The 15,080-nt window shown below is 37.5% G+C and overlaps 1 protein-coding gene across 6 annotated transcripts in view; it reads left to right on the forward strand.

The window, feature by feature from the left end:
- The window catches only part of EPB41L4A (erythrocyte membrane protein band 4.1 like 4A), a 257,679-nt gene that overhangs the window by 90,253 nt on the left and 152,346 nt on the right, over window positions 1-15,080 (forward strand). For all 6 annotated transcript variants that reach the window (XM_060143396.1, XM_060143392.1, XM_060143390.1 and 3 more), the window contains exon 3: window positions 13,046-13,150. In XM_060143396.1, coding sequence (XP_059999379.1) covers window positions 13,046-13,150 — 105 coding nt within the window. The remainder of the gene's footprint in view (window positions 1-13,045; window positions 13,151-15,080) is intronic.

Consider the following 15,080-nt stretch of genomic DNA (forward strand, 5'->3'; position numbering starts at 1 on the left):
AGAAATAAAGAAAAATGAGAATAGTTTAAGACACCTCTGAGACAACATCAGTTGTACTAGCATTTTGCATTATAGGGGCCCCAGAAAGAGAAGAGAGAAAGGTGCAGAAAATTTACTTGAAGAAATAATAGCTGAAAACTACCCTAACCTGAGAAAAGAAATAGACATCCAGGTCCATGAAGCACAGAGTCCAAACAGGAAGAATCCAAAGAGGTCCACATGAAAAAATATTTTAATTAAAATGGCAGAAATTAAACATGAAGAGAGAATGTTAAGCAGCAAGAGAAAAGCAACTAGTCATATTCAAGGGACCTCCAGTAGGACTGTGAGCCGACTTTTCAGCAGAAACTCTGCAGACCAGAAGGGAGTGGCATGATACATTCAAAGTGATGAAAGGAAGAAACCTACAACTGTGATTATTCTGCCCGGCAAAGCTATCATTCAGATCTTTTTTTTTTTTTTTAATGGAAAGCATTATCATATGCTTATTCTTTACTGACACATACAATTTCATTATTTTAACTATTTTTAGAAACTATTAACTAATTAATCCCTGTACAGTGTTCTAATCAAGACATCCCTCTTTTTTCCAAGCTCAGATTCATTTCAGTTAAGAAACTTTACAGTATTTGTTGTTTTAATGAAGCTAATACTTTTTTTAATGTTTATTTTCTTATTAGTCATCCATTTGATACACATCAGTGTACACATGTCAACCCCAATCTCCCAATTCATCACAACACCCCTCCACCCCCTGCTGCTTTCCCCCTTTGGTGTCCATACATTTGTTCTCTACATCTGTGTCCAGTTTTCTGCTCTGCAAACCAGTTCATCTGTACCATTTTCTAGGTTCCACATATATGTGCTAATATACGATATTTGTTTTTCTCTTTCTGACTTACTTCACTCTGTATGATAGTCTCTAGATGCAGCCACATCTCTACAAATGACCCAATTTCGTTCCTTTTCATGGCTGAGTAATATTCCACTGTATATATGTACCACATCTTCTTTATCCATTCGTCTGTCGATGGGCATTTCGGTTGATTCCATGACCTGGCTATTGTAAATAGTGCTGCAATGAACATTGGGGTGCATGTGTCTTTTTGAATTATGTTTTTCTCTGATTATATGCCCAGTAGTGGGATTGCTGGGTCATATGGCAATTCTATTTTTAATTCTTTAAGGAACCTCCATACTATTCCCCATAGTGACTGTATCAATTTACATTCCCACCAACAGTGCAAGAGGGTTCCCTTTTCTGCACACCCTCTCCAGCATTTGTTGTTTGTAGATTTTCTGATGATGCCCATTCTAACTGGTGTGAGGTGATACCTCATTGTAGTTTTGATTGGCATTTCTCTAATGATTAGTGATGGTGAGCAGCTTTTCATGTGCTTCTTGGCCATCTGTATGTCTTCTTTGGAGAAATGTCTATTTAGGTCTTTTGCCCATTTTTGGATTGGGTTGTTTGCTTTTTTAATATTGAGCTGCATGAGCTGTTTATATATTTTGGAGATTAATCCTTTGATGATTCATTTGCAAATATTTTCTCCCATTCTGACGGTTGTCTTTTTTTTTTCTTTCTTTTTTTTTTTTCTGAGGGTTGTCTTTTCGTCTTGTTTATGGTTTCCTTTGCTGTGCAAAAGCTTTGAAGTTTCATTAGGTCCCATTTGTTTATTTTTGTTTTTATTTCCATTACTCTAGGAGGTGGATCAAAAAGATCTTGCTGTGATTTATGTCAAAGAGTATTCTTCCTATGTTTTCCTCTAAGAGTTTCATAGTGCCCGGTCTTACATTTAGGTCTCTAATCCATTTGGAGTTTATATTTGTGTATGGTGTTAGGGACTGTTCTAATTTCATTCTTTTACATGTAGCCATCCAGTTTTCCCAGCACCACTTATTGAAGGGGCTGTCTTTTCTCCATTGTATATCCTTGCCTCCTTTGTCATAGATTAGTTGACCATAGGTGCGTGCGTTTATCTCTGGGCTTTCTATCCTGTTCCATTCATCTATATTTCTGTTTTTGTGCCAGTACCATATTGTCTTGATTACTGTAGCTTTGTAGTATAGTCTGAAGTCAGGGAGTCTGATTCCTCCAGCTCCGTTTTTTTCCCTCAAGACTGCTTTGGCTATTCGGGGTCTTTTGTGTCTCCATAAAAATTTTAAGATTTTTTGTTCTAGTTCTGTAAAAAATGCCATTGGTAATTTGATAAGGATTGCATTGAATCTGTAGATTGCTTTGGGTAGTATAGTCATTTTCACAATATTGATTCTTCCAATCTAAGAACATGGTATATCTCTCCATCTGTTGGTATCATCTTTAATTTCTTTCATCAGTGTCTTATAGTTTTCTGCATACAGGTCTTTTGTCTCCCTAGGTAGGTTTATTCCTAGGTATTTTATTCTTTTTGTTGCAGTGGTAAATGGGAGTGTTTCCTTAATTTCTCTTTCAGATTTTTCATCATTAGTGTATAGGAATGCAAGAGATTTCTGTGTATTAATTTTGTATCCTGCAACTTCACCGAATTCACTGATTAGCTCTAGAAGTTTTCTGGTGGCATCTTTAGGATTCTCTATGTATAGTATCATGTCATCTGCAGACAGTGACAGTTTTACATCTTCTTTTCCAATTTGGATTCCTTTTATTTCTTTTTCTTCCCGATTGCTGTGGCTAGGACTTCCAAAACTATGTTAAATAATAGTGGTGAGAGTGGACATCCTTGTCTTGTTCCTGATCTTAGAGGAAATGCTTTCAGTTTTTCACCATTGAGAATGATGTTTGCTGTGGGTTTGTCGTATATGGCCTTTGTTATGTTGAGGTAGGTACCTGCTATGCCCACTTTCTGGAGAGTTTTTATCATAAATGGGTATTGAATTTTGTCCAAAGCTTTTTCTGCATCTGTTGAGATGATCATATGGTTTTTATTCTTCAATTTGTTAATATGGTGTATCACATTGATTGATTTGCATATATTGAAGAATCCTTGCATCCCTGGGATAAATCCCACTTGATCACGGTGTATGATCCTTTTAATGTGTTGTTGGATTATGTTTGCTAGTATTTTGTTGAGGATTTTTGCATCTATATTCATCAGTGATAGTGGTCTGTAATTTTCGTTTTTTGTAGTATCTTTGTCTGGTTTTGGTATCAGGGTGATGGTGGCCTCACAGAATGAGTTTGGGAGTGTTCCTTCCTCTGCAATCTTTTGGAAGAGTTTGAGAAGGATGGGTGTTAGCTCTTCTCTAAATGTTTGATAGAATTCACCTGTGAAGCCATCTAGTCCTGGACTTTTGTGTGTTGGAAGATTTTTAATCACAGTTTCAATTTCATTACTTGTGATTGATCTGTTCATATTTTCTATTTCTTCCTGGTTCAGTCTTTGAAGGTTATACCTTTCTAAGAATTTGTCCGTTTCTTCCAGGTTGTCCATTTATTGGCATAGAGTTGCTTGTATTTGTCTCTTAGAATGCTTTGTATTTTTGCGGTGTCAGTCATAACTTCTCCTTTTTCATTTCCAGTTTTATTGATTTGAGTCCTCTCTCTCTTTTTCTTGATGAGTCTGGCTAATGGTTTATCCATTTTGTTTTTCTCCTCAAAGAACCAGGTTTTAGTATTATTAATCTTTGATGTTGTTTTCTTTGTTTCTATTTCATTTACTTCTGCTCTGATCTTTATGATTTCTTTCCTTCTGCTAACTTTGGGTTTTGTTCGTTCTTCTTTCTCTAGTTCCTTTAGGAGTAAGGCTAGATTGTTTATTTGAGATTTTTCTTGTTTCTTGAGGTAGGCTTGTATAGCTATAAACTTCCCTCTTAGAACTGCTTTTGCTGCATCCTGTAGGTTTTGGATCATCGTGTTTTCATTGTCATTTGTCTCTAGGTATTTTTTGATTTCTTCTTTGATTTCTTCAGTGATCTCTTGGCTATTTAGTAACGTATTGTTTAGCCTCCATGTGTTTGTGTTTTTTACGTTTTTTTCCCTGTAATTTAGTTCTAATCTCATAGCGCTGTGGTCAGAAAAGATGCTTTGTATGATTTCAATTTTCTTAAATTTACTGAGACGTGATGAGTGTTCTGTGCGCAGTTGAGAAGAAAGTGTAATCTGCTCTTTTTGGATGGAATGTCCTATAAGTATCAATCAAATCTATCTGGTCTATTTTCTCCTGTAAAGCTTGTGTTTCCTTATTAATTTTCTGTTTGGGTGATCTGTCCATTGGTGTAGGTGAGGTGTTATAGTCCCCCACTATTATTGTGTTACTGACTATTTCCTCTTTTAGAGCTGTTAGCAGTTGCCTTATGTATTGAGGTGCTCCTATGTTGGGTGCATATATATTTATAATTGTTATATCTTCTTCTTGGATCGATCCCTTGATCATTATACAGTGTCCTTCCTTGTCACATTCTTTATTTTAAAGTCTATTTTATCTGATATGAGTATAGCTACTCCAGCTTTCTTTTGATTTCCATTTTCATGGAATATCTTTTTCCATCCTCTCACTTTCAGTCTGTATGTGTCCCTGCATCTGAAGTGGGTCTCTTGTAGATAGCATATATATGGGTGTTGTTTTTGTATCCATTTAGCAAGCCTGTGTGTTTTGGTTGGAGCATTTAATCCATTCATGTTTAAGGTAATTATTGATATGTATTTTCCTCTTACCATTTTCTTAATTGTTATGGGTTTGTTTTTGCAGGTCCTTTTCTTCTCTTGTGTTTCCCACTTAGAGAAGTTCCTTTAGCATTTGTTGTAGAGCTGGTTTGGTGGTGCTGAATTCTCTTAGCTTTTGCTTGTCTGTAATGCTTTTGATTTAACCATCGGATGAATGAGGTCCTTGCTGGGTAGTGTAATCTTGGTTGTAGGTTCTTCCCTTTCATCACTTTAAGTATGTCATGCCACTCCCTTCTGGCTTGTAGAGTTTCTGCTGAGAAATCAGCTGTTAACCTTATGGGAGTTCCCTTGTGTGTTATTTGTTGTTTTTCCCTCGCTGCTTTCAATAATTTTTCTTTCTCTTTATTTTTTCCCAGTTTGATTACTTTGTGTCTCAGCGTGTTTCTCCTTGGGTTTATCCTGTATGGGACTCTCTGTGCTTCCTGGACTTGGTTGGCTATTTCTTTTCCCATGTTAGGGAAGTTTTCGACCATAATCTCTTAAAATATTTTCTCGGGTCGTTTCTCTCTTTTCTCTTCCCTCTGGGACCCGTATAATGCGCATGTTGTTGCGTTTCTTATCCCAGAGGCCTCTTAGGCTGTCTTCATTTCTTTTCGTTCTTTTTTCTTTATTCTCTTCCACAGCTGCATGAATTCCACCATTCTGTCTTCCAGGTCACTTATCCGTTCTTCTGCCTCAGTTATTCTGCTATTGATTCCTTCTAGTGCAGTTTTTATTTCAGTTATTGTATTGTTCACGTGTGTTTGTTTGTTCTTTAATTCTTCTAGATCTTTGTTAAACATTTCTTGCATCTTCTCAATCTTTGCCTCCTTTCTTTTTCCGAGGTCCTGGATCATCTTCACTGTCATTCTGAATTCTTTGTCTTGAAGATAGCCTGTCTCCACTTCATTTAGTTGTTTTTCTGGGGTTTTATCTTGTTCCTTCATCTGGTACATAGCCCTCTGCCTTTTCATCTTGTTTATCTTTCTGTGAATGTGGTTTTTGTTCCAGAAGCTGCAGGATTGTAGTTCTTCTTGCTTCTGCTGTCTTTCCTCTGGTGGATGAGGCTATCTAAGAGGCTTGTGGAAGTTTCCTGATGGGAGGGAGTGGTGGTGGGTACAGCTGACTGTTGCTCTGGTGGGCAGAGCTCAGTAAAACTTTAATCTGCTTGATTGCTGATGGGTGGGACTGGGATCCCTCCCTGTTGGTTGTTTGGCCTGAGGTGACCCAACACTGGAGACTATCCGGGCTCTTTGGTGGGGCTAATGGCAGACTCTGGGAGGGCTCACACCAAGGAGTACTTCCCAGAACTTCTGCTGCCAGTGTCCTTGTCCTCACAGTGAGATACAGCCACCCCCTGCCTCTATAGGAAACCCTCCAACACTAGCAGGTAGGTCTGGTTCAGTCTCCTATGGGGTCACTGCTCCTTCCCTTGGGTCCCAATGCGCATACTACTTTGTGTGTGCCCTCCAAGAGTGGACTCTCTTTTTCCCCCAGTCCTGCCGAAGTCCTGCAATCAAATCCCACTAGGCTTCCAAGTCTGATTCTCTAGGAATTCCTCCTCCTGTTGCCAGACCCTCAGGTTGGGAAGCCTGACATGTGGCTCAGAACCTTCACTCCAATGGGTGGACTTCTGTGGTAAGTGTTCTCTAGTTTGTGAGTCACCCACACAGCAGTTATAGGAGTTGATTTCATTGTAATAGCACCCCTCCTACCATCTCATTGCGGCTTCTCCTTTGTCTTTGCTTGTGGGGTATCTTTTTTGGTGAGTTCCAGTGTCTTCTTGTCGATGATTGTTCAGCCGTTAGTTGTGATTCTGATGTTTTCAAAAGAGGGAGTGAGAGCATGTCCTTCTACTCCGCCATCTTGAACCAATCCCCTAATCCAGATTTTTTTTAAAAAATAAATTTATTTTTTATTTTTGGCTGCGTTAGGTCTTCCTTGCTGCGTGCGGGCTTTCTCTAGTTGCAGCGAGTGGGGGCTACTTTTGTTGTGGTGTGCGGGCTTCTCATTGCTGTGGGTTCTGTCGTTGCAGAGCATGGGCTCTAGGTGCGTTGGCTTCAGTAATTGTGGCACGTCGGCTCTAGAGTGTAGGCTCAGTAGTTGTGGCACATTGGCTTAGTTGCTCTGTGGCATGTGGGATCTTCCCATACCAGTGCTTGAACCCGTGTCCCCTTCATTGGCAGGCAGATTCTTAACACTGCACCACCAGGGAAGTTCCTATCATTCAGATTTGAAGGAGAGGGAAAGAGTTTTACAGACAAGGAAAAGCTAAAAGAGTTCAGCACCTCAAAATCTGCTTTGTAAGAAGTTTTAAAGGGTCTACTCTAAGCAGGAAAGGAAAAAGACCATAAATAGAAATAGGAAAATTACGAAAGGAAAAATCTAATTGGTAAAGGCAAACATAAAGTAAAGGTAGTTGACCAACCACTTATAAAGCTAGTAGGAAGGCTAGAAGATATAGAAAATTATCTATATCCACAAGAACTATATAAGAGATATACAAAACAAAAAGATATAAAATATGATGTCAAACACTGTAAACAGTGCGGTGGGGGGAGATTAATGTTAGAATGTCTTCAAACTTGAAATCGTCATCTTAAAATAATCACATGTATATAGGTTGTTAAATATGAGCCTTATGGTAACTGCAAACCAAAAATCTATCATAGGAGAAAGGAAGAAAATAGAACTACAAAAACAACCAGAAGGGCTTCCCTGGTGGCGCAGTGGTTGAGAGTCCGCCTGCCGATGCAGGGGATGCGGGTTCGTGCCCCGGTCCGGGAAGATCCCACATGCCGCGGAGCGGCTGGGCCCGTGAGCCATGGCCACTGGGCCTGTGTGTCCGGAGCCTGTGCTCCGCAACGGGAGAGACCACAACAGTGAGAGGCCCGCGTAGCGCAAAAACAAAAAACAAAAACAAAAAAAAACCAGAAAACTTAACAAAATGGCAATAATTACATACCTGTCAATTACTTTAAATGCTCTAGTCAAAAGAGAGAGTGGCTGAATGGATAAAGAACAAGACCCGTGTATATGCTGCCTACAAGAGACTTACTTGAGATGTAAGACACACAGACTGAAAGTAAGAGGATGGAAAAAAGTATTCCATGCAGAGAGAAATGAAAAGACAGCTGGTGGGTAGCAATACTTGTATCAGGCAAAATATACTTTAAAAGAAAGACTGTAACAAGCCAAAGAAGGACAGTATATAATCATCTAAGGGATCAATTCAAAAAGAAAGAAAATACAACAATTGTAAATATATATGCACCCAACATAAGTACACCTAAATACATACAGCAAATATTAACAAACATAAAGGGGGAAATTGACAGTAACACATTAATAGTAGGGGACTTTCACAGCCCACTTTCAGGGAATTCCCTGTTGCTCTAGTGGTTAGGACTCCACTCTTTCACTTCAGGGGGCATGAGTTCGATCCCTGGTTAGGGAGCTAAGACCTCACATGCCACTGGGCCCAGGCAAAATGAAAACAAAAACAACACCCCACTTACATCAATGGATGGATCATCCAGACTGAAAATCAGTAAGGAAACAGTGGCTTTAAACGACACATTAGATCAGAGAGACTCAATAGATACAGTTAGAACGTTCCACCCAAAAGCAGCAGAATACGTTCTTTTCAAATGAACATGGAACATTCTCCATGATAGATCACATGCTAGGATACAAAACAAGTCTCCATAAAGTTAAGAAGATTGAAATTATATCAGACATCTTTTTCAGCCTCACTCGTGTTAGACTAGAAACTAACTACAAGAAGAAAACTGCAAAACACACAAAGACCTGTAGGCTAACCAGTATGCTGCTAAACAACCAATGAGTCACTCGAAAAAATCGAAGAGAAAATTAAAAAATCTGGGGACAAATGAAAATGGAAGCATAACAATCCAAAATCTATGGGCTGCAGCATAAGCAGTTCTAAAGGAAGTTTATAGCAGTACAAGCCTACCTCAGAAAACAAGAAAAATGTCAAGCAATCTATCCTTACACCTAAAAGAACTAGAAAAAGTACAAAGCCCAAAGTTAACAGAAGGAAAGAAATCATAGACCAGAGCAGAAATAAGTGAAATAGAGACTGAAAAAACAGTAGAAAAGATCAATGAAACTAAGTGCTGGTTCTTTGTAAAGATAAACAAAATTGACAAACCTTTAGCCAGACTTATCAAGGAAAAAAGAGAGGGCCCAAATAAATAAAATCAGAGACGAAAGAGAATTTACACCTGACACCACAGAGCTACAAAGGATCCTAAGAGATTACTGTGAACAATTATACACCAATAAAATGGACAACTTAGAAGAAATGGATAAGTTCCTAGAAACATGCAATGTTTCAAGGCTGAATCAGGGAGAAATTGAAATACGAACAGACCAATCACCAGTAATGAAATTGAATCAGTAATTTAAAAAAAAACTCTCAGTAAATAAAAGTCCAGTACCAGACGGCTTCACAGGTGAATACTACCAAACATTTAAATAAGAGTTAAGGGCTTGCCTGGTGGTATAGTGGTTAAGAATCCACCTGCCAATGCAGGGGACGTGGGTTCGAGCCCTGGTCTGGGAAGATCCCACATGCTGTGGAGCCATTAAGCCCCTGAGCCACAACTATGGAGCCTGTGCTCTAGAGACCGCAAGCCACAACTGCTAAGTCCTCATGCTACAACCACTGAAGCCCACGCGCCTAGAGCCTGTGATCTGCAACAAGAGAATCCACTGCAAAGAGAAGTCCATGCACAGCAACGAAGAATAGCCCCCGCTCGTCGCAGCTAGAGAAAGCACACTCACAGCAATGAAAATACAAAGCAGCCAACAGACAAACAAACAAACAAAAAGTTAACATGGGTCCTCAAAGTATTCCAAAAAATTTCAAAGGAAGGAATGCTTCCAAACTCATTGTACAAGGGTAGCATCATCCTGATACAAAACCAGACAAGGACCCCACAAAAAGAATTAGAGGCCAATATCACTGATGAACATAGATGCAAAAATCATCAATAAAATATTAGCAAACCAAATTCAACAATACATTAAAAAGATCATATACCATGATCAAGAGGGATTTATCTCAGGGATGCAAGAATGGTTCAATATCAGCACATCAATCGATGTAACATACCACATTAACAGATTGAAGAATAAAAGTTATATAATTATCTCAATAGATGCAGGAAAAGCTTTTGACAAAATTCAACCTCAATTTATGATTAAAAAAAAAAACTCTTCACAAAGTGGTTATGTAGGAAACATATCTCAACAAAATAAAGGCCATATATGACAAAACTACAGCCAACATCATACTCAGCTGTGAAAAGCTAAAAACATTTCCTCTGAGATCAGGAACAAGACAAGGAGGCCCACTCTTGCCGCTTTATTCAACATAGTATTGGCAGTCCTTGCCACAGCAATTAGATAAGACAAAGGAATCCAGTTTGGAAAGGAAGAAATAAAACTGTCACTATCTGCAGATGACATTATACTGTATATAGAAAATCCTAAAGATGTCATCAGAAATCTATTAGAACTAATAAATGAGTTCAGTAAAGTTGCAAGATACAGAATTAACGTACAGAAATCTGTTGCAGTTCTATATACTAACAATGAACTATTGGAAAGGAAATTAAGAAAACAGAAAACAGTCTCACAATTATATCAAAAGAGTAGAATAGGAGTAGATCTAACCACGGAAGTAAGACTTGTACTTGGAAAACTATAAGACTTTGATGAAAGAAATTGAAGATGACACAAATAGATGAAAATATATACTGTGGGACCTCCCTGGTGGCACAGTGGTTAAGAATCCACCTGCCAATGCAGGGGACATGGGTTCGATCCCTGGTCTGGGAAGATCCCACATGCGGTGGAGCATCTAAGCCTGTGTGCCACCACTACTGAGCCTGTGCTCTAGAGCCCATGAGCCACAACTACTGAGCCCTCGTGCCACAACTACTGAAGCCTGCACACATAGAGCCCTTGCTCCGCAACAAAAGAAGCCACTGCAATGAGAAGCCTGTGCACCACAGCGAAGAATAGCCCCCACTTGCTGCAACTAGAGAAAGCCTGCATATGGCAGTGGAGACCCAATGTAGCCAAAAATAAATAAATAAAATAAATTTATTTTAAAAAAGATATATACTGTACTTACATACTGAAAGAATTAATATGGTTAGAATGACCATACTCCCTGAGGCAATCTATAGATTCATCACAATCACTATCAAAATACTAGTGGAATTTTTCATAGAACTAGAACAAATAATTCTAAAATGTGTATCAAAACACAAAAGACCCCAAATAGCCAAAGCAGTCTTGAGAAGGAAGAACAAAGCTGGAGGTATCACATTCCATGGTTTCAAGCTACACTACAGAGCTACAGTAATCAAAACAATATGGTACTGGCACAAAAACAGACATATAGATCAATGGAACAGAACAGAAAGCCTAGAATTGAACCCACACTTACATGGTCAATTAATCTATGACAAAGGAGGCAGGAAAATATACAATGGGGAAAAGACAGCTTCTTCAATAAATAGTGTTTGTAAAACTGGACAGCTACATGCAAAAGAATCAAACTGGACTACTTTCTCACATCATATACAAAAATAAACTCAAAATGGATTAAAGACGTAAATGTAAGACCTGAAACCATAAAACTCTTAGAAGAAAACAAACAGTGGGCCCTTTGACATCAGTCTTAGCTATATATTTTTTGGATCTGTCTCCTCAGGCAAGGGAAACAAAAGCAAAATAAACAAATGGGACGACATCAAACGAAAGAGCTTTTGCACAGAAAGAAAACTGTCAAAAAAGTGAAAAGACAGCTTACTGAATTGGAGAAGATATTTGCAAACAATATACCCAATAAGGGGTTAATATCCAAGGTACACAAAAAAGTCATACAACCTAATGGTAAAAAAACAAATATCCCAATTTAAAAATGGGAAGAGGACCTGAATAGACATTTTTCCAAAGAAAGCAAACTGATGGCCAACAGATACATGAAAAGATGCGCTGTATCACTAATCATCAGGAAAATGCAAATCAAAACCACAGTGAGAAACCACCTCATACTTGTCAGAATTGCTATCATCAAAAGGCAACAAATAACAAATGTTTGTGAGAACATGGAGTAAAGGGAATCCTTGTACACTTTTGGTGGGAACGTAAATTGATTCAGCCACTATGGACAACAGTATGGGGGTTTCTTGAAAATTTAAATGTAGAACTACCATATAATCCAGGAATTTCACTTCTGGGTTTACCTGAAGAAATCAAAAACACTAATTTGAAAAGATATATGTACTCCAGTGTTCATTGCATCATTATTTACAATAGCCAAGATGTAGAAGCAACCTAAGTGTTCATTGATAGATGAATGGATAAAGATGCAGTGTGTATATACACAGTAGAATACTGCTCAGCCATAAAAAAAAAAAAAAAGAAGCCTTGCTATTTGTGACAAAATGGATGGATCTAGAGGGTATTTTACTAAGAGCAATGAGTCAGACAGGGAAAGACAAATACCTGTGGAATCTAGAAACAGAACAAACTGATAAGACAGAATGAAGGCAGACTTGTAGATACAAAGGACAAATGGATGGTTGCCAGAAGGGAGGGGGCCAAATTGATGAAGGGATTAAGAGGTACAGACCTCCAGTTATGTAATAAATAATCATTGGGGTGTAATATACAGCACAAGGAATATGGTCAATAATATCATAGTAACCGTATGGGAAAAGATGGTTGTTAAACTTATTGTGGTGATCATTTCATAATGTATGCAAATGTCAAATCCTTATGTAGTACACTTGAAACTAACATAATATTGTATGCGTACTATATTTCAATTAAAAAAATAAAACATAAAACCTTACTAAAGAAAATAAGAAAAAATTTTAAAAAACTTTGGCTATTGTTATTTTAATTTTATATATTTTCTGCATTAGTTGTGAGAGTAATGATGTAGGTGAAAATTGCTTTTTAAAGTGAAAGAACTGTGGGATTTTTAACCAAAGTAAGTTTTTTTGATGAATTTATTAGATGCACTTCATATAAACTGTTATCTTTATTAAAATAATAATTTCATCTTAAAGATATTTTACAGTCCTGTAAGAAAAGAACCTTATATTAATTTAAAATGTACAACAATTTAAAAATTGTTTTCCAAAGCAATTCATTTAATACTGAAATCCCTTTCTTTGTAATTGAGGCAAAACTTAAAGAGGGAACTATGGGCTAATAAAATTGTTCACATGTGAGCAAAGCTAATAAAAGATGAGAACTGTGACTGTGTCCCACTGAGAAAGACAAGGCACTTTATTAAAAAAAACACACACTGTGTTTGTTATAAAACAAAACTGTGAATTATTTTTGCAGAAGTCAACGAAAGGTTCCGTTGTCCTTGAGCACGTATTCCGTCACATAAACCTTGTGGAGATAGATTACTTTGGGCTGCGTTACTGTGACAGAAACCATCAGACGGTGAGTACAATGACTTCATATTAAATTTTTCTTCTATAAATTTCACTGTATCTCTGGCTTTTCCTGATCTTTAGGTTTTTGTAACTGAAAATGACTGAAAAACGTAAACATGTTTTCCATTGCTAATTTCTTTGTATTTTTTCCACTTCTGCCAAAAGTTGTAGAGTTGTAGGATTCATAGCTTATGTGTGTGCAGATTTCTTTGTAGGTGGCTTACATAGTTTCTGTTTTTTCGCAGCCATATTATAGAGAGTACTTTCCCTTTGTGCTGTTAGGAGGACTGAATTAGCCATTTAATGTGTGTTAGGAGCCAAGTGGCTAGTCTCTTGAAGTGATAGGCATTATTGCTTTTTAAGAAAGTAAATGGTTAAAGAGTATTTAAAGAAATACAGTGTAAAAAGGTGCCGATCTAAGTTTTATAAGTTGGATGAGCAATTATAAAATAAGTAGGGGTTTTCATTCATGAGCTTCATGGAATAAGAGTGATAAAGGCAACCAGATTTTTGGTGAAGGATGTCATTTGTTCATGAGGATTTAACTCAAGAATTCCTGACTGGTTGGATGGTAGAGAGGTACTAAGAAACTTACCACATTGGTTAGTATAGATTCTATTCGGTAAGACTGAAATGCTGTCTCTCGGTGATGAACAGAGGAAAGACCTTGGAGGTGATGATTTTGAGGTACAAAAGTATATTCATTAATGAGACTTTTGGTTTAAAAGTCTAAGACAGATCTTAACCTCAGATAGACAGTCTTATTTATGCTTATAATGCTTATATGCTTACCTTAAAAATACCGTATTTGACATATCTTTTATTTTTTATATGTTCTTCCTCAGTTGTCCCAGTGTCCACTGGGTCATCTGGGTCTGGGGTCTGTTCATTGAGATGCATGATTGTCTAAGTGGGCCTTTTCTTTCCTGTTCCCAAGAACGTGCTAGGATGAGAAGAGGCAGACAAGCTGAATGCTATTGATGGCAGTAACTTGTGATTTTTCTTGAGCTTGTTCCATAACCTGTTTCGTTTCACATGAGCATTTCACATAGCAGGAATAAAAGATTGGGTGTATTGGTTAGCTTTCCATAGGAAGGAATTGCTTTCTAAAGGCGAGTGGTCATTAACGCGTAATGCAAAGAAAGGGAACGGACATACTCAGAAGTTCACTGAATTCTGTTTTGTACAGGCCATAAGTCAATATAGCAGAACTGTATATGTGTACTGAGAGATTAAATTGAAGGCTATAGAAGATATCTTGCATTACATTCATATTTTTGAAATCGTATTTTTCCTAGCAGAGGGAAATTCAGTTTCCTGATCTTATCTAGTATGTCAGACCTTGCCTGGAAAGATCGACTGTCTTGCTAAAATTATATAGACCTTATCTGTCCTTTTTTTTTTTACATTCCAAAGAAAAAGATGTGAAAAGCTAGAGAATTTTAAACAATGGTTCATATCATTGCAAAAGAATTAGCAGTTGGTACTGGTAGTTTATTTAAAATTTTCTGGGTCTTATTCAGAACAGTTTCTTTTCTGTTACATTTATTCCTAAGGGTTCGCATTTGTGATACAGGTCTTAGGAGAAAACAAATTATACAATTAGAAGGAGAAAACTGTTAAGTCATGCTTTTTATTTGGTAAAATAAATCAGATGTGTAAATCACATGAAAAACTATTTTTTTTGCCTCCTGAATTTATTTCTTTCTAGTAAACTCAGATAAAATAAAGGTGATTTGTAAATGTGACTTAGTCTTTGTATGTTCAAATGTATTCTCTTATTTTCCTTTTAATTGTAGGAAGCTATGAGAATAAGTTCATGAAAGTTTACTCTGACTTTAGGTAACCATTTCTTCAAGGCCTATCATTTCTGCAGGGCTGGGAGCGTGTGTCTGGGTAGGAACACATGATTCCATTCCTGATTTTCTCCTCTTGGG

This window comes from Lagenorhynchus albirostris, chromosome 3, assembly GCF_949774975.1.
Source record: "Lagenorhynchus albirostris chromosome 3, mLagAlb1.1, whole genome shotgun sequence".
Classification (NCBI taxonomy): domain Eukaryota; kingdom Metazoa; phylum Chordata; class Mammalia; order Artiodactyla; family Delphinidae; genus Lagenorhynchus; species Lagenorhynchus albirostris.